The sequence below is a fragment of the Mastacembelus armatus genome, chromosome 3, assembly GCF_900324485.2.
Source record: "Mastacembelus armatus chromosome 3, fMasArm1.2, whole genome shotgun sequence".
Classification (NCBI taxonomy): domain Eukaryota; kingdom Metazoa; phylum Chordata; class Actinopteri; order Synbranchiformes; family Mastacembelidae; genus Mastacembelus; species Mastacembelus armatus.
In genome coordinates, this window is record NC_046635.1 from 22,984,652 (window position 1) to 23,005,768 (window position 21,117).

The following is a 21,117-nucleotide window of genomic DNA, read 5'->3' on the forward strand; positions in this document are numbered from 1 at the left end:
TCTACACTCCCTGCAATGTAACCTTACACATTTTACTTTTTATTGATCTGTAAAGCTTATTATTATTTCAAGGGTAAACACAAACGCTGTGGCCTCTTTCAGATGACAACATCTCATAGCTATGTGATGATACTGTGGCAGCCTGTATGCTCGTGGCTATTTGCATATGCCTCTCATTAAGTTTTCCTCTTTTTTCTGAAATAGCTGCAGTTACAAAGGCCCTGATTCAAATGCAGTGCACAGCTGGCCATGGACTATGTGGCAGCTAGACACAGTCAAAATGCAGAGACGAAGAGATTCAATTTTTATCTTTGTTAATGCTTCGCCTGACTTGCAATCAACACTAAGTTTTCCTTTGCTGCAAGCGAGACAAGTAAATGGTGGTACAGCAACTTCAGAAGGATAGAGAGCATACAGTACGTGGCACAGACACAGAACCACATCTACAATTATTCTGATTACTGATGCTTTGAATTTTGCTGTACTACACTTATGTGACATGATGTGTTATTAAATGGCAACAATTTCTTTCTAAATAAAACATGGTAACATTCAGCAGTAATCAGAAAATCAGAGATTTTTAGTCTAAAAATGAATTTATAATCCAATTTTTGTAAATAACATACGTATACTTCACATGGACTTAAAATATCAAAACAGTTCTCAAATCATGCGTAAACACAATACACAGGAAGCTCAGTTGTGTCTCTTTGTCTGTTTCCCCCCATGGTACTTACGGCATAAGACTAAGTTTCCCTCCTGACTTGACTCCTTCCCTTTTCTGGACATAATTAGCTGGGATGGTGCCCTCTCTGCCCACTGTGTTTCTCGCTCTGTACCAGTTGGGATCCTGAAAGAGCCAAACCCAGGACAACACAGTCTTATTATTGGTGCTAATTAAGCCAATCATCTCAACATGAGTCAAACTGCTCCTTATGACCTTCTCTACACATAGTGGAAAACGGATACTGAAATACATTTCAACACCACTGATTCATTTGACATTTGCAGGAAAGAGCTGACGCTAATTACAATAAGGGCCACTGTATTATCTGTTGCACTAATTCCCATAGCAGAGTACCTACAGCATTAAAACACACAGACACACACTCTCTGAGTGAGGCTATATATTTTTTTTTTTTTAATATATTTTACTATGGCCACTCATAGTCAGCAGCATATTGTTGAGATAATTTATTTGAATGTCAACATTAGGAGGGTTTTCAGTTGTCTTTTAGCATCCAACCATCATTATGTACTATAAATACAATTCAAAAAAATATTTAGGCCTATATCAATTTTAAACCTAAGACAGAAGTCTTGATATTGGAGCCAAAGTGCAATATGACACTCTGCTTTCAGTTATTGGTGGTGTTGGTTGGTGTTACCGTTGGCTGCAATAATGCAGTGAAATGAAACTGGTGCTCTGGCTATTTCGAGCCAGAAGAAGCAGCTGTCCCTTTGTCCTGTAACCATTAACACACTGTAGATTCATTTCTGTGGATAAACAGCGTGGGTCGGGAATTGTGTCGCTTGTGTCACAGTCCTGTACATTTAACCTTGCAGAGTTTTAACCTGCATAGTCATTTTTCTGTATCATGCACTAAATTTCAGTACTCAGCACACAGGAACTAAAACTAACCCTATGAACTGTGCAGAACAGTATGCTCAGCCACCTGCTTCCTTACCCTGGTGACACCGATGATGGTCAGTACGTCTCCTTTACAGAAGGGCAGGTCCTGTTCATTGGTAGTCTGGAAGTTGTATTTGGCTACACACTCTGTGCCAGTCGACCATGGTGCCTACATCACACAAGACAGAGAGGAACCAGAAGCAGAATTAGAGGTAACAAGGTGCAGAAGGGGGAGGTGGTAATAAAACTGGACAGTAAGTTGTATTTCATATTATTATGACACAGTCAGTGAAGCCTCTGTTCTGAGTGTGTTTGTCCTGCACTGTCAGGTACATTAAAGCCAATAAAATTACAACAAATGAAGAAATGAGACAGATGAGATTCTTGTTCAAATAAGGCCTAAATGAAAACCCTCAGTGGACTTCACATGTAGATGGCATGAGAAAATTTGACAGAATCGACAGAAACAAAATATATGACCAATATCTCAAAACCAAATTGGGTGCAAACCAAAAAAGCGTGGGACAGATTACAGGCAATAATTTATCTCTGTGGTGAGTTGGCTGCTAACCTCACTCACTTCAAAGTCCAGGACACCCTAAGGTAGTTAAATGATTTATGGAAAAGGGCTGCGCAAGGTCATTTATAATTTTATCCAATTGTTACAGCAAACTGTCCACCCAGATAAAGTTTTATTAAATAGCACAGTAAAGTCTCAAACTAAATAAATAAGTGAAATATGTTGTGCTGTGATTTTGGACTCATCCCTGTTGATGATCTGTTCAGAGCCTCTCCATGAACCCTCAAAACGTATGAACTAATAAGAGAGATTAATACAATCCAAAATGACAGAAAATGTTGTTAAGCTTAGTGACCTCTGATAATGTGCAGTGCAAGGCTTCCAAACCTCTACTGGAGCAGAGATCTATTAAGCCAGAAAAAAATACATTTGTATGGGCGTGCAATGTCTTTAAAAGCTGAAATAATCTGAGCTTTATTAGTTACTACACCACAATCACTGCCTGCCTGAAAATTGCTTATTTTGAAAATGACTTGCAAGCCTTAGAAATGCAAAACTTCATACTGTACTTGCACTTCTTGTCAGTAAAGGTAGCCGCTACATGTTTAAAATACAAATGTAAGTGACAGCAAGGGTAAGGATGCTGAGTCTATTCAGTTTGCTGTATTAGATCAGCACAGTGCTGTGATCAACAACGTACCAGAATAGAGTGAATGAGATGAAATGAGAAAGCCAGAGTACAAAGCAGCAGGTGTTAGGTCCTTGAACAAGCTGCTTTATTCCTGACAGCACACAATACAGCTGAACGTGTCTGATGCAGTCTCGGTTAACACTGCATAATGTGCTCAGATCACTGCTGATGACTGCATCTGAGAGTACTGTAGATACTCAGAAACCGTGCGTCTCCACCTTTATTAATTTCCATATGGCCACTTGAACTAAATTATGCTACTTGTGAGAACTGGTTTTGCCATTGTGAATATTTTTAAGAAATTTACTCGAGGAACTTTAGTACTTTAAAACGTAAAATAGTACAACAAACAAAGCAACCGGGGTAGTACGCTAGAAACAGTCACATTGTTTAGAGATGAGACAGCATCTCCACATGTATGCTTCCTTTAAAAAGTGCCACTAGTAATAGTGTCACTAGCTTGGCAGCAACCCAATGACTAAAATTTTAATATGGCAGATTTCCTATAGTCAAATACATCTTTGACATTTTGGTTATTGGTTGGTGAAATTACCAATATGTCACAGTGATGCTGCTCAAAAGATTTTGGTTTAAGAACACCCCTGGCCTTACAACATCCTTGCAAAAATGTATCGTTTAACTTAAGAGACACACTGCCTTCAATGAAAAAGAACCACATCAAATTTATCATTTATTTATGTCGCTATGAACAGAATTGTTGTCATTTATGAGACTGTAAAAGATTCATAGTATTTAGAGAAAGCATAGCCTTGGGCTTTTTCAAATCCTAAAATCCTAAAAGTGATTAAAATATTTTCACCTGTCCATAGTGAAGCACTGTGGTGTGACAGATGACAACAGCCTGGATCAGTAAGAACATGTGAAGGCAGAGGATGTAGTAGAGAAGGCAATCATGCTCTAAGGCTTTAATAAACCCCCAGAAAAAGCCTGGTGATTTGAAGCCACCAAAGTGGAGCAGTGAACATTGACAGGTTTGTGTACATTAGCTATGCACGATAAGATATGGGTTTTTTTCAGCATGTGAGTGTCTTGCACAGGGTCCCTTGCATGTGCAGGTCTGCCTGCATGCTCAAATTTTTTGTCATTTCTTCTGTTGGTATCTGTGGTGACTGGTGTTAATGGAATATAAGGTGCAAGAAAAAAAAAAACCAAAAAAAAAAAACAAAAACCCCTGTAATTCTCTAGTTTCACTTTTATGTACTTATGCTGCATTTTGGACTTAGAGATCTAAAGAGGGCAGCTCATTTTATAGAAAATAACTGACTCATTAATAAATAATTAAAAAAAAAAGTATAGAATGCGGATTGCAGCTTAGTGGCTACATGCTAATTAGCAAGCTTCAGTGAAGAAAGGGTTGTAGGGCTGCCCTGTCAAAACTCTGACAGATCAACAAATAGTGTATTACAGCATTGCTTCTATCTAGAAAGTGAACTTTGTCATCCATAATAAACAACAGTAATAAAACCTGACTGTTGGCACTATAGAAAATAAACCGCCAGCAAGGCAGAAGTCATAGCTGAATACTTGAGGATTTTAGACAGGGAGGGAAAGTTTTGATAAATGAGGCTTATTAATTTGATCATTAGACCTTAAGCAGAGGAGACCACCTGAACAGCTTTTGTGACTGTGCTTAAAGCAAGTTGTACACAAGACATTGTGAGAGCAGAATACACATCAATTCCTTCAACATTATAACATTATACATCACTACATTATAATAACTGACAGCTGAAAAGGTAAATGGAAGTCACTAGACCAGACTGCATGGTTTTTACTCAACCGAAGTGACATGTTAGTAGGCTAAGGAGCCAATTTGGACAGACAGAAGCTTCTTCTGTTGTATTATTCTGACACTGTGTCAGTTTTAGTTAGATCTAACTGATTTTCTGAACAAAATCTAGATAGGTGCACAGAAAGTGAATGGATGCTTTTATTAAATATGACTTCTTTGTAACTGTATAACCTCAAGCTGGTCTAGCTGCATACAAGGCAAAATAGCAGCTGCTGACTATCCTCAGCAGCTCTTTGTCTAAATGTGTAAAGTTATAAGAAATGTAGTGTTAGGTTTACACTAGTGGGCAAACACTATGTAGTGGTAAAGCATGCAGTGTGTGCTTTTCACATACATGGATCCCAGACATGATGAAAGGAATTGGGCAGCGGGTGTCCTCAGGCAGGTAGCGGTCACTGTTCAGCTAGTACCATCAGAGCTGGAAAAACAAAAACAAAAAAGGAAGGCATTAAAAACACAAACAATTTCATATCTTCATATGTACATACAATTAAAATGGATATGAAAAGAAAGCAAGTCACTGAAGAACAACTGCATAGCCACATTTTGCTTCTAAAGAGAAAACGTGGAGAAATTTGTTTCACTTAATAGGGAACTGGTAAACACAAGCATCAGTTCAACTTTCTAGATGTTAAGCAGTGAAGGTGTGATTATCCTTAAAGCTAAAACAAAGACACATTTAAATTGTAAAAAAATAAAGTAGCGCTTCATGGTCAACATCAAAAGACAGAAATATGTCCTCTGAGGCAAATTCACATACAGTACAGTACCATGGTCAAAGTGTGCATGGTATCTCTAATTCTTAGTTCCTACAATGAAACGTGCTAAGAAGAGACAGCTAAAAGATATATGGCAAGCTGAGAGGTGGCCAACTCTTTAACCAACCACGTTTTTTAGCAGTAATACAAAAACGAAATGAACAATCTGGAATTCCGAAACTGTAAATGAGAAGAAGGCAGCTCTCCAGATATTTTTCAGTCTGTTGGGGATCTTGCTTCTGCAACCAATTAGCAGTCTTTTAAAGGTGACCTTGATACAGTGACAGAATGGAGAGAGATATTCATGTAAAGAACATGAGCACATAATCTGTAAGTGATGAGCGCCTATAAATCTCTGTCATTTTCCATAGGTGAGTGCCCAGAACTGCATATGTGCCAAAGGGTGTGGCTGAAAACATTTAAAAGTTGCATAATTGCATAGCATGCTGTGGTACACCTGAGAGGGCACATTTAAATGTGTAAGCAAAAGGCAAACAAAGCTGCACTGAGCTCAGAGCAATTTTAAAAGAAAAAACAGCAACATTACAAACTAATAGACACCTTTCTCAGGCACTGTCAACCAGGGGTCAGAGATAGATACAATATGTCTCTCAGGTGATTCTAGACTGAATAATTTCAATCTACTAGCAAAGAGGAATTAATCAAAACAAAACTCTCTGATCCTCTGAGATACAGAAGATACCAGCATAGTTAAAAGAAACATTTTAATCAAATCCAACATTTTCTATAAAATACTAGCTAAAAAACAATGTGGCATACATCCAAACATGACTAATATAAATGACAACAACTGAGCAGTGATGTATTTTACCTCTACCTATATCTTTAAAAGATTTGATTGTCTGTGATCCCCTCTCCTTCTAGGAATTTTTACATGTTTTAATGTAGTTAAATTATGTTTTTATAAATGAAATGCACAGCCACATGATTCTTTTGGTTATGAATATGTATGCTACTTCTGTGTTGGGAAATCTTGGGTTTCTTTCTGTGCAAGCCAAAATTTTAGTGACTTTCTTAATTGCCATATAACCTTCAAAGGGTTCCTTCCTTCATCAGAGACAATGATAAATCTGTGGCACCATACTCAATTCTAATATTGTTATAACCCTTTATTATTCATTGAAGGTGTAACAGTAAGTGAATAAGACCTTCGGCACCAGCCTCCATTCAAAGCATCTCACTTCCGACTAGCCCAGAGAACAGGAAGTTGAAACAGGGTGGGAAGTGAGTGAGGAGGAGGAAGTAGCTGATGCATATTTTCCAGTGCAGTGCGAGGTGGGAAGGGGCTGTAGTTAGAGCTCTATATTAACCTACTCTGGACACTGCCTCATGTTAGACTGACTATAATCACTCTTGGTGCAGTCAGGTCAGAAAAGGTCAATAAATGTGTAAACAATATGCTCCAAATAACTACAACAGTATAAATCATGAACTACCCTAGTTAAAAATGTGTTCCAAAACAGATACAACTAATAATTCGGTCGTCTCCGTCTATTGCACTCTTGAAGTAAGTGTAATTTTAGAGTGACGAAAACGATGCATCTCCTTCACAGGGCCTGGCAACTGGCTGGCATGCTCTGTAAATACATGTATGGCCAAGCCTCTCTGCACTGCCATAGCCTGCCTTCAAACAGGAAACAACCTAATTGCAGACCACTGTAGATCTGTATGCAAAGTGATAGAGCCAAAAATGTCTGAGGCCAGGTTGCTCTGGTGCATATAACCAGGCAACCACTTTCTTTCCTTTTGCCATTCTTTACGTGTAGAGCAGCACTGCCGAGCAGCTGAGCAGTGCGGCTTGCCGACCCACAGCCACACTAGCTGGCCAAGAGAGGAGAGACAAGGGAGTGCTATTCTTATCTCTCTCTCTCCAGGATTAAGAAATGCCTCGGAGCTATTCAAGAGCGTCAGCATCACACTGCTCACAATCCCTCTCTTTAAGTTAGTAGAGTGCTACTCAGTACCTTTACTCAGTTTTTCTTTTTCTATAACAGACTGTAGACTGCACTTTGTACAACAATTAACTGAGTTTCACAGAGGAAAATGGCTTCAACATCCATACTGAAAATGAATGCACTGTCATACCACATAATGTTCATGCTGAGTAAGACGTGTGGCTAGTATTTCTCCGCAGGGAGTTAATCTACCATATTATACAAAACCACTTTTCTACATATCTATTCTACGCAGCCAATGTTGTGCCCAAGCTGACAATGGCACTGATTCAAACATATGAGCAAGAGCCTGTGTGTTTAGTAAAGTCACCAATCAAAAGATGAAATATAAACCAGGAAACTCAGGTTGAAGGTTTAGGAGAGACCAAGATACTGCCAAACAGATTATATCAGTTTGAGAGCAGAATTTACAACCTTGAAAAGTTATGACAGCATTAATAATGTGCTCCTCTCTTCATGCTCGGAAGGTGAGCGTTCAAAAGAACATAATGCTGCTCAGCCTGTGTGCTTGCATACTGCTATTGTTTGTTTAAACACATGCTAATAATTAGCATTCAAACCAAGATCACAGAATATCTGGGCACCTGACATCAACAGAAGAGTAACTTTGCAACTCTTCATATGCTAAGGTCACACATCAAAGTGTAGATGTAGCAGACTAGTTCGCCCTGGCTACCAGATGTGCAGCAAACGAGTGGAAATTACTTCCTTCTGCACTCTCCTCACATAATTTTCTCTCTGTGCGACACTGACACTGTCATGGCAACACAGCGAGGCCTTTAATGTAGCACTCTGCTGCAGCACAATCTTTTTCTTTGCTATGCCAGAAGACTACTACTACTACTACTACTAATACTACTACTGTTTGTGTCTTATGTGTCAGTTTCATTACCATCAGCATTGTGTCCTAAATCGTGTTCTACTTAAACAGTCTGTGTTTTGGATCTGTTGCTGCTCTGGAGCTGTGTTGATGAATCTAGGTGGAAGTGATAAAAATGAATGTGGGGTCCAGTTGCTTGTTTACTGTCAACTGTTTATCTCTATGTTTTTGTTTCACCAAATTAATAAGTCACTGTGCCTCTAAGGCTTCGATATTCATAGTCCCTGCTTCACTTTACTAAAAGGTAAAAAGCATTAAAAAAACCTAAAGAAGGCTTAAATTATATACGATCAAAGAATCACATTGACACTGACAAATGTCTGGTGTTTAGCTGAGGTTGCCACTTTTAATTTCTAAAGCAGATGCAACCAAGTCTTGGGTTATGTAAACAGATGTTTCTGGGCTGAGGTATGCCCAAGGGGTGTCCACAGATTACAGTGCTAATAGAGCAGTGTCTACACAAAGTTGGTAGTCTACTTTTACTTGGGGTGACAATTTAGCTCAGCCCAGATATAAGTCTGTTTAAATCAGGATGTCGTTAATTGTCCTAAGTGAAATTCAATTTTCTGGGCCAGCATTAAACAACTTCCAACACACTCAGAAAAGGCCCCATTATACACATTAACCAGTAAACAACATTCCTATAAACTCCAAGTCTGCTGGGCCAAATAATGTCATACAAGTGCTCTTTATGCTGCAATAACAGCACTATACACAGTGCTTAATGTTGTTACATTGCAGTCTGTGTGCTGGTTCTTTGAGAATGCAGTTTTAACTTCGAACTCTCCAGAGGCAGTTTCAGACCAAAGTTTTCATTGTTCTTGAAAATCTTGGAGGAAGTTTGCCTTTTTCTGGGTGTCCACAACCCAGGACGTGAGAACCATAACAGTCTTAGAAAGCTGTATTGGCAAATTTACATAACGTTTACATTGCTTCATTAAACACTAAGCCAATGCCACACCGGCCACCACATTTTTTAAAAGTTCATTTTAGTAGTGGAAACATCAGCTTTGGAACAAAATTCCCACAAATGGACTGAATTCAGGCCTTACTGAGCCTATGTGATGGAGGAAATTCAGAGAAATCTTGTGTTTTTAGTCTAAATTTAAATTTTAATTTGAATTAAGTTTAAATTTAAATTATTACCTAATCATTTTTTAATCAGTTTTGTTATTTAACCTACATTGTTTTTTGCAAAGAGTAATGAGGCTGGAGCCATGTAAAACCTTGCATACAAATGTTTGTGGATGAGAGCCTTGAACCTGACCAAAATCATGTCATGTTAGAGGTGCTGGATCATGGAAACCATAATGTATTAAGACAACTTCAGGTGCATATACACAGATACACATCTGTGTATATGCACAGACCTGTTTGTGACTGCCTTCCTGTATGAGCTGACTGCCTGGCTACAACTGGGCAGATGCAAACAGACCTGCAACTCAGCTATGCTTCATTCTATAAACAAGCAGAATTATTCTTCAAATTACACATTTGAGTTACTGAGTCAACTACTAAAATATGAATTCAAATATAAATTAAGTTTGTAACAAAAACAAAAGCTAAATTCAAGTGAAACAACCTGCCAGATACTGTTCTATACTGCAACAGTGACTAAACATTGGCTGCCGTTTCATTATTATATTAAGGTTGGTGATAGTCTGTTTTCACCCTAACATGATTTTAACATCTTATCCTTAGCACCTGGAAATAATCAAGGTATCAACATAAGCACAGTCGCTCTATGACTGTTGAACTCTATGTAAGGCACAGTATGGGGGTTGGGGGGTATGGAAATGTGCCTTACCCAGCATGCAAATAAACAGTATAAACTCACAAAAAATTCCCCTAGGTCTGAGAGCTCCTCAGAGTGGAGAGTATGCAACTGTCAACAACAATTGGCTGTGGCTGCTTTGAATTTCCCCATATGTAAACAACTTCACAGCAGATCAGTTTGCAACAGTAAATGATAAACATATACAGTATGATGTGTGACTCATGGGACATTGCGAACACATATGATACATGTGGTTGGGAAATATGCAAATATAGATGTGTGCACAAAGTGTGTGAGAGAGAGAGAGAGAGAGAGAGAGAGAGAGAGAGAGAGAGAGAGAGAGAGAGTCTTGACATATACACAGCAAAACTAATTCAAATTTGACATCAATACAATAATACAGATGACTGCTCTAAACAGTTTTTCCTTTTCTTATTATGAGCTGATTTAGAGAAGTTGTGGAGTACAGGATATTTCTATAATCTTTGCATCAGTGATGAAATACGTGTATCTCTGTATTAAATATGTTGTATTAGTTAAAAAAAAAAAAAAAAAAAAAAAAAGCAGGTAGGAGCAGTTATGCAACTAGAAAATATATCCTTTAAAAAGCACTAGCGCTTTCGTGGGAACCAGAGTGAATGCTGACAACAATTCTTGAGCACATACTGTGTCAGAGATTTAGCCAGCAGGTAAAAATCATCATAGATCATACCATTAACTAAACCTTTGCAAAATTCAAAGACTAGAAATGTAATAATAAATAAACAAAAGCTGTGATACATGGAGTAATGATTGCTTCTTGCTCCTTAAACAGATTCATACAAACAGTTGCACTGAGGGGTCATTGAAATTTCAAGTAGAGCAGAGAGACAGGAGAGAACTGTAAGGGATAGTAAATGATACAAGAGGAGATCATGGAGTGAAAGAAATTAAGAGAGACTGTGGTTTACTCTGTCATTACAACTGAGTGCCTGCCTCTGCCATCTGGCACATGAAACATTTCTAGGCATCCTTTTTTGATTTTTTTTTGTTTTTTGTTTTTTTGAGATGTGATACTGCTTTCATTGTCAGAGAAACTCATCCCTGCTCTCCACTTCAGCTCAGGTTTAGGCCTGCTGTGTGCTGCATGTGTTAAAACAACAACTCTGGATGTGATTCTCATGGCGTTGTCCAGAGCTTATATGTGAAAAACAGACATTTATTTCACACAAACTCTGACCTGCGTTCAGTCATGACAGTGGTGTGTGTGGGTGCACACACACCATTTTCATTGTTAGCATGACAGACACAACAGCTTCAAAACAAAACAAAACAATATATAGCAGACATGAAGCTAAAAATCAGGGAGGTTAGGGGTGACATGGGCCTCATTCATGCATGTGTCTTAAGAGTCAGTGTGGACTGACATTAGATAAAACGGAAGTGTCTGCTCAGTGAGGTGTGCAAGTTACTGTGTCAACCGTAAACATTTTACTGAATGACTGATTATCTGACCGTACAGACAGAAACATTAGAGCAAGAAGGCACCACCACTATCCACATAACATTGTAAAAACGTTAATTGTGGAAAACGGGACTTTCACTTTTCTCTATTTCTGCCATTTTTGTCTTCTCATCTGCTCACTGTGTCACCATGTGCCCTGACAGCTACATTACTAGACCTGACTAATCAATAATTACAGTCCCTGCCATTTTAACTATTTTAATAATCAATTGTATCGATTAGTTGTTGCAGCCATAATTTATTTAACTTTAAAATTCCCAACACAACCCCAACCTTTTAGCACCAATGAATAGCTGCAGTGCAGGGATGAGACATAAACGCTATGGTGAAGGGTGTCTCACTGTTAATCACTGTTAGGGACAGTAGGAATGCAAGAATAATGATGATTGACCAGATTTGAATTCCAGAAGAACACTTGACTGCTTTTGTCATGTGGATCAATGTCAATGGATCAAAAACTCGTTTGTTCTGCTCCTTCTTCCAAACAATAATGGAGCATGATAGCTATAGCCTGGATATGTAAGATCATTTAGAAGCAAAACCTAAATGTGAGCAGGAATCAAAGATTGGCACAGTGGCCTACTGGTTATTAAAAAAAAAAAAAAAAAAAAAATCAAACAGCTTTATTTCAGAAACAAAAACCAGCTTATGACACCTCTGCAGGTCAGATGTCTGCATTAAACTGAAAGAGGAATAGTTTGAGGTGATGCCAGAAAAGACCATTTACCAATGAGAAAATTCTGAATGTGGCAAGAGAAAAATATCACATCCTTTCTTTGCAGCAGAATATAGGAGTCATGTGCATGCCTAATCCACAGCCGTCACAAACTATTTTTAACTAACTGAAAGAAAAATAGAGCAACGTGACAGTGAGACCTCTCCCACCACAGCCAACAAGGCAGACAGACAGGTGGGTAGACAGGCAAACCTTCCGCCTCTGTGACGTAAGAAGTGACAGGCTTGGGCTCGCCACCGATGACAGATTACAAAAGCATGGAGGCAGGAAGTGGAAGAAAGAAAGGAAGAGGGAGAGAGAATCCCCCCTCTTGAGCAGTGGGAGGCTGCTGGATTGAAGAAAGCAGAGGGGAGGAAGGATAGTGGAGACGGCTTATTGTTTGAGCTCTGTGTGCTGCGGTTCCAGTCTCAGAGCACACTCATCCAGCCACGGCTATTTATATCCTCACAATATCCATGCAGGCGGAGGCAGGCTGCTGTCGTTTCCATCATTGCATACATTATGGAGACACTGCATGGGTGGGGTGGGGGTGCCTGCTTGTACTACTTTTCTTACAGGATTTTCACATTTATGTTTGGATGATGCTGTGTTCCTTTTTCAGGATAGTACACTTTTTGTTGTTGACGTAAGAGTCTAAAATAAATGCAAAAATGTTTCAGCCTTAAAATTAAGATAAAATTTTCTTCAGTGTTTGTGTTACCAAACACATTAAAGGGGTAGTTCAGTATCCTGTAGGGTTGTTTTCTCTTATAAGAGTATCTCCAAAGCCACATTCAACCATTTTTACAAGTTGAGCAGGATGCCTCAAGGTGAATAAACTGAACTTCATATGTAATATCTGGAGTGTTCCTTTAAAAACTGAAGTCAATTGTTTTTCTTCTCAGCTTGTTAAACTAATGATGCAGCATAATCTGGCCAACACTGGGTTATTATTAAAGGATGAAAATGCAGTTGCAAAGTTGCCACGTACAATATGATAAAGAAACATGTCACCAAGTACATAGACAAGTGCTAATGACAATTAAAAGATAGAACAGCACCAGCCTCAGCCTCATTCTTTAATACTCAACACTGAAAAATAGCACAGTCAAGGCAAGCTTTATTAGCTTACTGCTAACAGAAAATGAGCTCATCATCCAGATTTACATTGAGCATGTACTGGTGAGAATAAAAGAATTAACTAAGAAACTGAGTCATGCTCAGAAGTACAGTAACAGCAGTGTATGTGTGGGCTGTTGTACAGACTTGGCTCCATTTATCGATGCATCCATTAGTTATTACGAGTGAGATGAATCTTGCTGGTGGAGCTATGCATGCGCCTGTGTTACAATGTAGAGAACAGAAGGAGAAATTGACTCCGGCCTGAGTGCACAAAGATATGTGGAGGCAGATAAGAGTAGGAAGCTCCCAGAGTGCTGAGGAGATGCAGGCTGAGAGCCAGAGGGCTGGGAATACTGGGAGGTTCAGTATTCTTCTGACAGGACATCTGCCTGGCTGGTGCACAAGTACATGCAGTCTACAGCCCTTGCTTATCCTGTCAATGTCACTGAACTCACGCCGAGAACGTACACACAATCACAAAAGTATGTGTAATGCTCACATGCTCCTAATACATGCTACCATTTACATACATGTGCATAAACATTCTTCAGTTATAGACTAATATATACTCTCGCAAATACACAACTACTGAAGTGGCTTCAAACATCCCAGGAGGTGAGAGTATGAGTGACGAAAGAATAGGGAAGCTGCCTGCTGCTGCTCTCATGGCCTCTCCTCCTCCTCCTCCTTTGATGGCAACACATGACAACTCCTCTATTCAGCCCAGAGGAGGAGGAGGAGACGAGAAGGCAAAGCATGGGGATAGAGACAAAGAATGTCATTAGCAGCAGCCACAGCAGGGTGCTGGTACAATATGGCAGCGGCATTAGTGGTGACTGGAGCTCCAAATCTCTTTAATAAAAGAAGCATTCAGTGGCACCAGCACTGACACCATGGAGAAAAATCTGAGTCAGTGGACTAAAAAAAAAGAAGAGATCTCTGTATGGAGAGAAAAGGAAGTAAGAGAGGGAGAGGATAAAAGCAAAATCCAAATTGCAAAAGGAAATCAGAATATTATTTCAGCTCATAATGGAGATTACTTGAGCAGTGGGTAATCTCAAATTGAGAAAGGAATTGACTAGCTTAACAAGCAGAGCCTCCGAAGAAAAGGTAGACACAGACAGGGCTGGTTTCCCAAGGGAGAACACAAGGACAGAAGAGTGCTGTATTTATTTTGATATATTTATTTATATTAAAAATGAGACAAACTCGTCTTTCAGCAATTACTGCAAAACACAAAGAAGTAATATACTTAGAAAACATAATAAATAATCATAGAACTAGGCCAACTTGAATGATCCAGCCCTACTATTCACTACTCTCTTCAATCATTATATCTGAGCTACATTTCAAGTCCAGCTGAATCTGTTCCTGTTTTCTATTAAATAATGTTTCCAAACTGCAAATGAATCTTTGAATTTCAGTGTTTTCTTCAAGTAAGGAACATCTCGTTTCAAAGAAGCTTATTTGAATTTGAATTAAGATGTCACAGTGTGAGACAGTGATAGATACAGAACAACAGAGTGAAACAAAGACATGGAGAGATGGGAAGGCAGATGCAGATGACTCAAAGTGAGAGAAAGAGCTGATCACAGATGGAGGGGACAGAGATCAGCAGAGCAAGGGCACAGCAAAAGAGGAGGGGTGTAGGGGAGTGGTGGCTGTAGAGGATGGAGGACAGTGACAGACATTAAAGTGATGAAACCTGGCTTCTTGGTGGAGGACTGTATCTGTTGGCCCTTAATATTAACAGCAGTCATCTGTCAGTTCCATTGCCAACCATGAATAATAGAGGCCCCATCCAGCTATGCCAGCTTTCTGAATTATTAATTCACAGCCACACACCAGCATTACCCAGCAGTATGGAGCACTCTCCAATGGGGGAGCAACCACATTCACCTGCTTACACTGAACCACATGTATATGCTCACACACAGGAAGTGAAAATGTTCTTCATACATTGCATTTGCACAGACATTTAATACATGTGCATTCTTGCTTGCAAATTTATACAGGAAGAGAAAGTACAAATAATTCCCCATAAAATGCCTCTGGTACAGAGCTGAATATTACCGTAAAAGTCGCATCTTTACTCCTCTGGCTTGTCCTGCAACTTATATGTATGTATTTACATGGATTTTGTTAAGTGGTCGTTAGCGTTATCGTAGATGATAGTGTATCACCAAAAAAGTAAAAATGTTAGTGTTTACACTAAACTATAAGTCCTAGTGTAATACAAGTGAAAATGCTGCCCAAAAGAAAGCTCCACTGCAGATTTCAAAGTGCAGATAATAAAATATGCAGTTGAAACACAGTTTGGAGAGAGTGTCAGCATTTAGACAACCCAAGAGATGAGGAGGAGATGCTGTTTCATCTCCCCCACCCCGATGTGGGCGCAGTTTAACGTTACTAGACACTGATGAATGAATTTTGCAATGCACTTCTGCTTGTTGTTCTGCCTAGCCTACGTCCTTCATAGGCTAATTGAGAATATAATTTGTATAATTAGAAATGCAACTTATATTTGTTATTTTCTCTTCATTAAGGTTGTTTTTGCAAAAAGCGACTTATACTTAATATCATTTCTTGAACAACAAAATATTAAAATATATTTATTTACAACACCAGTGTCATTACACTAAAATAAAATACAAGAATATTTTGGTGCACACATTTTTGAGATATTAAAGTGATGAACAACTGTCCTCTTCATACCAAGCAAAAATAACCTGATAATAATCATTACTGTTTCAGTCACAAAATTGTAACCCTGGAGACAATGTTAACTAGGTCATTAGTTTCTTTCACAGGCAAGACATAGCCTCATTAACTCAAAGGAGAACTGCCTGAGAGATGAAAATCAGTGTAATGCTGCTTTAATAATATACAGTAGTATGTGTGGGTGTGTGTCTGCCTGGATGTGTGGGAGTCACAGGCAATGCTGAGGAATGTATTATCTCATTTCCATATATGTACATAGTATGTCCTATTAAATCACATCAACCACCCGCTAGCGCAGTAACATGCACAGAGACAACTGAGTGTCTTATCACTGGTGTTGCATCTGCTGCAGAGAATACCTCACCTAGAAGACAGATTCTACTACACACACAATGCCTCTCTTGATTAAAGCAGAAAACAACTCTGCCTCCCTGCACACAAACCAGCTAACACAGCCCGCCAGCCAGTCTCTAGTGTCAGGTAGGAAAACAAAACATAACATCAGCTAAAGCAGAAGAGAGCGAAAAGCTTCTAATGAACGAATTATCAAAACTAAAAAAAAAAAAAAAAAAAAAAAAAAAATCAGCTTTGTTTGAAGATGTGTGTGTTCCACAGAGAGTGATGTGTAGGCTGTAAAATTTCATTTGGGCTGCACATACAAAATCTGTGTTTAGCTGTAGATGAGCACATTGGGTGATAAGGTGATGGTGATGGTGTGGGTGGGAAAAGTCAGGTAGACATCAAGGCACATAAGAAGCATCACAGAGGAGAAATCCTGCTAATGCAGAGCCGATGTTTGCAGAGGCAGCAACTGCAAATCTTGCCCGCGGAGAGCAGGCCTCAGGGATTTCTTCAGTAAATTCACAAAAGCCTCACACATACACACACACACATACACACATGCTGAGCGCAGTGATAACCCTTTTCACTCTCACAGCCCAGGGACAGGCATATTGGCTTACACAAACGACCATGGAAATAGGACAGAGCAGCATTAGCTTAAATTTATATCAAAGCAAATCTTCACTAAGGGGCCAGTAACAAACTGTTTATACACCTATCTGTACATGCCCTTTTCTTATTCACTCTGACTTACTTTACATGTTCACCTGGAGGGTTTGCAATATTGAATCCAAAGAGACTGCCTAGTTGCTATTTAACTGTCTGAACAGCCCACGAAACAACTGACAATATTTATTATTGACTTTCTGAGTTATTATTTTTCGATATGAATTAGACTAGAAAATGTCAATAAATCACTTCTCAAAACCAAAAACTTGCTAGGACAAGCATCTGTTTGGAGGGTTGGTCTAAAAAATAATGTAAAAAAAAAAATATTATAATTTTATTATTCATTTTATTTTATTTGATCAGGTTACTGCCCAAATATTACAGCACTGAATTTTCATTTTTCACACTATGGACACTTGATAAACATTGTAACCTTACATAGAATTTTACAGTTAAAACATGACATGACATGGGCTCTTAACATGTAGCAGAAGAAGGCTTCATACAGTCAAACAACAAGCTTAAGAATAAGCAAGGAGGGGTTCACATATCTTAAATGGTTGGTACATTCCTATGGTCCCAGGAGACTTAAGATGGAGCACTGCAGAAACTTGAGATAGGCGGTTTTATTTTGCTCAGATGCTGACCACACCACAGTCTACTCGGAGGCCCGGACATCAGCAATAATGGCATATGTGTGTGTATGTGTGTGTAGGAGAGCAACCAAGATAATGACAAAGGAATAATATATACTGTAGGTCTGAATGGGTGTGAGTGAATTGCGTGTGCTTATGTTGGAGTGGGCAAGAGAGCCCCTGTGTGAAAATGAAATGCGAAAGCAATTATCAATATTTAAGAGAAGGCAAAAAGCTAAGGTCAGCAGGTCAGCAATGCCAGCATCAACTATAACCACAACAAACACTCAACTGCCATTTCCTCAACTGACTGACCCAATTTCTAGGCACCAAGATTTGAACTAGCACACCGAAAATAGAGACAAAAGACAGAGAGGTGACAACTTAACGGACTCACTTAACTTATTTATATGAAATATAACTTTAATCTTCATGGAAAAATCTGAAATTTGTAAATGGCATACACTTGTGGCTATATTTTAGGCCATAGGTCACTAACAGGCAGACCGCGGTCCGGGTGCGGACCCAAAAGCTGCCCCCTACGGACCCGGACCTACAACCAAAACAGAAGGTTATGATTTAAAACCTGCTTTTATTTCCATCGGCACTGCTTTTGTAGACTTTACGGTAGTGGAAACGCACAGACCAATTGCATGCGAGTTGAGCCATCCCACATGATACCACTCAGCCAATCAAGTCTGTGCATTCCAGGCGGTAAACATTACAACTCTACAGTGTAAACAGAGCTAGAGGCAAGTTACACATGAAAAGACGGTACAAAGAAAAAAGGCGATACACGTAGAAAACAAAGGGAGAGAAACAGGCGAGTGAGACGGAGAAAGAGAGAGAAAATAAGGAACAAATGGTGCCCTCCAAAAAAAGAAAATTGGACTGCGAAAATAGTGCATTTAATCCGGAATGGACAGACTCATTTCTGTTCATACTTCCCACTGGGAACACTAAACCAGTGTGTCTCATATGTTCAGAAACCGTGGCACTTATTAAAAGTGCCAATGTGAAACGCCATTATGAGACACACCATAAAGATTATGAATTAATTTGATTTGACAGTCAGGTATTGATTACATGCAGATGATAACACTACTAGGCTACTTAAATATATATCACACTAACTAGTTAGACATTATGATTTTCTGGACCTTTGCTTCAAGAAATTTTCTCTAACTGGACCTCTTTAAATTTTAGTTGAATATTCCTGTTTTAGGCCACCACATGCTAACTATGTTAACTAGGAATCAAGGTGTATTGAGATTTGACTGGCTAAGCATCTTGGGTAACCAATTTCCAAGCTGACTAATTTTATTAGGTGACAGATTTGAAACAGTGTGTTAACATGCACGTTATTATTGTGGAAAGCCACTTCATCTTGACTAAGGACCTAATTGGGACATGGAATTTGCATGTGAAAAAAAACAGTACATTTATTTATTTCAGAGGCGTGTTGGGACAGATACTGGTTTTTAAAATATTTAACTGAGTTCATTAGTGCCATGTTACTTTAACGCTGTGGAAACAGCACTTCATTTCACTTACACTCCTGCTGTCCATGAAATTATTCCAACAAAAGATGCCTTAGCATTAACAATTACCAGGTAATGTTACGTAAAAGCTTTATTTTAGTAAGCAAACATAACTGAGTTAACAACATCAAATTTCTACCTTGCTGCCAGAGCCTCACATTACCCCATAGATGCTACGATCTTGAGTAGCCCTGATCAACAAGAGCCCTTAATGCTGCAAGAAACACATAAAACATCACTGGCTTCCAAACATATAAACAAAAGTATGGATTCTTAGTGACTGCGGGAATGTTTGGTGCTCCTTTCCCCTTAATTTTCAACATGAAGACTGAAAAGATTTGATGATGACATGTTCTTAGCATTTCTGTGATTGATAAAAAAAAAAAAAGTAGAGAGTAAGACCTAAAGAGTAGCCCATCTGTCTACCTCTAAATCCATCATTTTGTATCTGCTTAAGCATTCATCTATCCAGCTGCATACACGGAGGACACAGACAACAAACATATCTACACTGTGAAGATCTCCTGTCATCATTTCTCATTTGAAAACATCAGGAAAAAGACTTCCTTTATTACAAACATAGCCTGGGGGGAGTTCTACACACAGAAAAGACCCCCCAAAAAAAATCCCTTAAAAGGAACGCCGCTATTAAAGTTGATCTAATTTAGGTCACACTCTGTGACATCATTAAAGAAGAAACGTTTACTGTAACTTTGAAGTGCACAAAAACTACTCTAGAGTACACTGAATGGCGGATAAAAGACACGATAAGTTTAACATCTCTTGGAAAAAAAAGAAATGGAGAAAAAAGCCATCAACTTCACACAAACTGCATTACTTCCTCTTTATACTGGCCAAAATATAAAGGACACCAGGACACAGGTGCTATTGTGTCTGAGGTGACAGAATGGTCAGACAGTAGAGTGAAGCTGGGGAAGCTCTAAATACAAACAAGTTGCTGTGGGCTTTTGATACATTCCCTTTATTTGGAATTCAAGTTCAGAGACCAGATGGGCCCTCTGTCTACATGCCTGATGTCAACACAGGCACTATGGCATCAAAAAGTAGAGGCTAATTCTAAAAAATATTCTCTGAAAAGGATCCCTCTAACAGTGTTTAAAAATATGTTGCTTCAATTTAGGTTTTTGGTTTTTAAATTTAAGTTTTCTTAAAAAAAAAAAAAAGATGTTTTCACTATCTCTACTGGTAGTGGTAAGCTGAAGGCAGTGTACATCTAAATATGAAAAGACAAATAGAATAAATCAATATGCAAATCAACCCAAACCAAAGTTAAGGTAGGATATGTGGCTGGGGGAAAAGTACAGTTTTGCTTATCAGCAGTATTTCGCAAAAAAATTACTAGGGCTGTTATGAACAAGTAGCTAGATATTCAAAAGATGAGATGTTGAGGGTATCTCACCTCAGCAGATAATGGTGATGGATTATAATTGGTTTGCCTCACAATGAATAAACCCAGCGACGTTGGCATTAGTAGTGGGACATTTCTATGCTTTTCCAGTAAGACAGAGACAAAAAGCTCATTCAGTCAAAATCAGCTGGAGATCTAAAAGATATGACCCATGGCATAAGTAAAATGGAACAAAAAGCACTGCTGAGTACATGTCATGTTGACGTCAGACGCACAAAGTATCAAACTGAAGTTCGTGATCAGGTTAATTCCTTTTTGTGTTGACAGAATTAGTCACTTTATCAAACATATAAGGGGGGGAGAACTTGATGTTACTCATGTTTATCTAACAAGTACGAAAAAAGCAAGGAAAGAAAATCTAGAAAACCAGAGTTTTCAACTCACGTCTCTA

At 38.8% G+C, this 21,117-nt stretch overlaps 1 protein-coding gene across 2 annotated transcripts in view; it reads right to left on the reverse strand.

The window, feature by feature from the left end:
• The window catches only part of cskl (c-src tyrosine kinase-like), a 38,701-nt gene that overhangs the window by 12,239 nt on the left and 5,345 nt on the right, over window positions 1-21,117 (reverse strand). For both annotated transcript variants that reach the window (XM_026294058.1, XM_026294059.1), the window contains exons 2-4: window positions 4,992-5,075; window positions 1,689-1,802; window positions 738-850 (exon numbers count right to left, since the gene is read on the reverse strand). In XM_026294058.1, coding sequence (XP_026149843.1) covers window positions 738-850; window positions 1,689-1,802; window positions 4,992-5,006 — 242 coding nt within the window. In that variant the 5' untranslated portion in view covers window positions 5,007-5,075. The remainder of the gene's footprint in view (window positions 1-737; window positions 851-1,688; window positions 1,803-4,991; window positions 5,076-21,117) is intronic.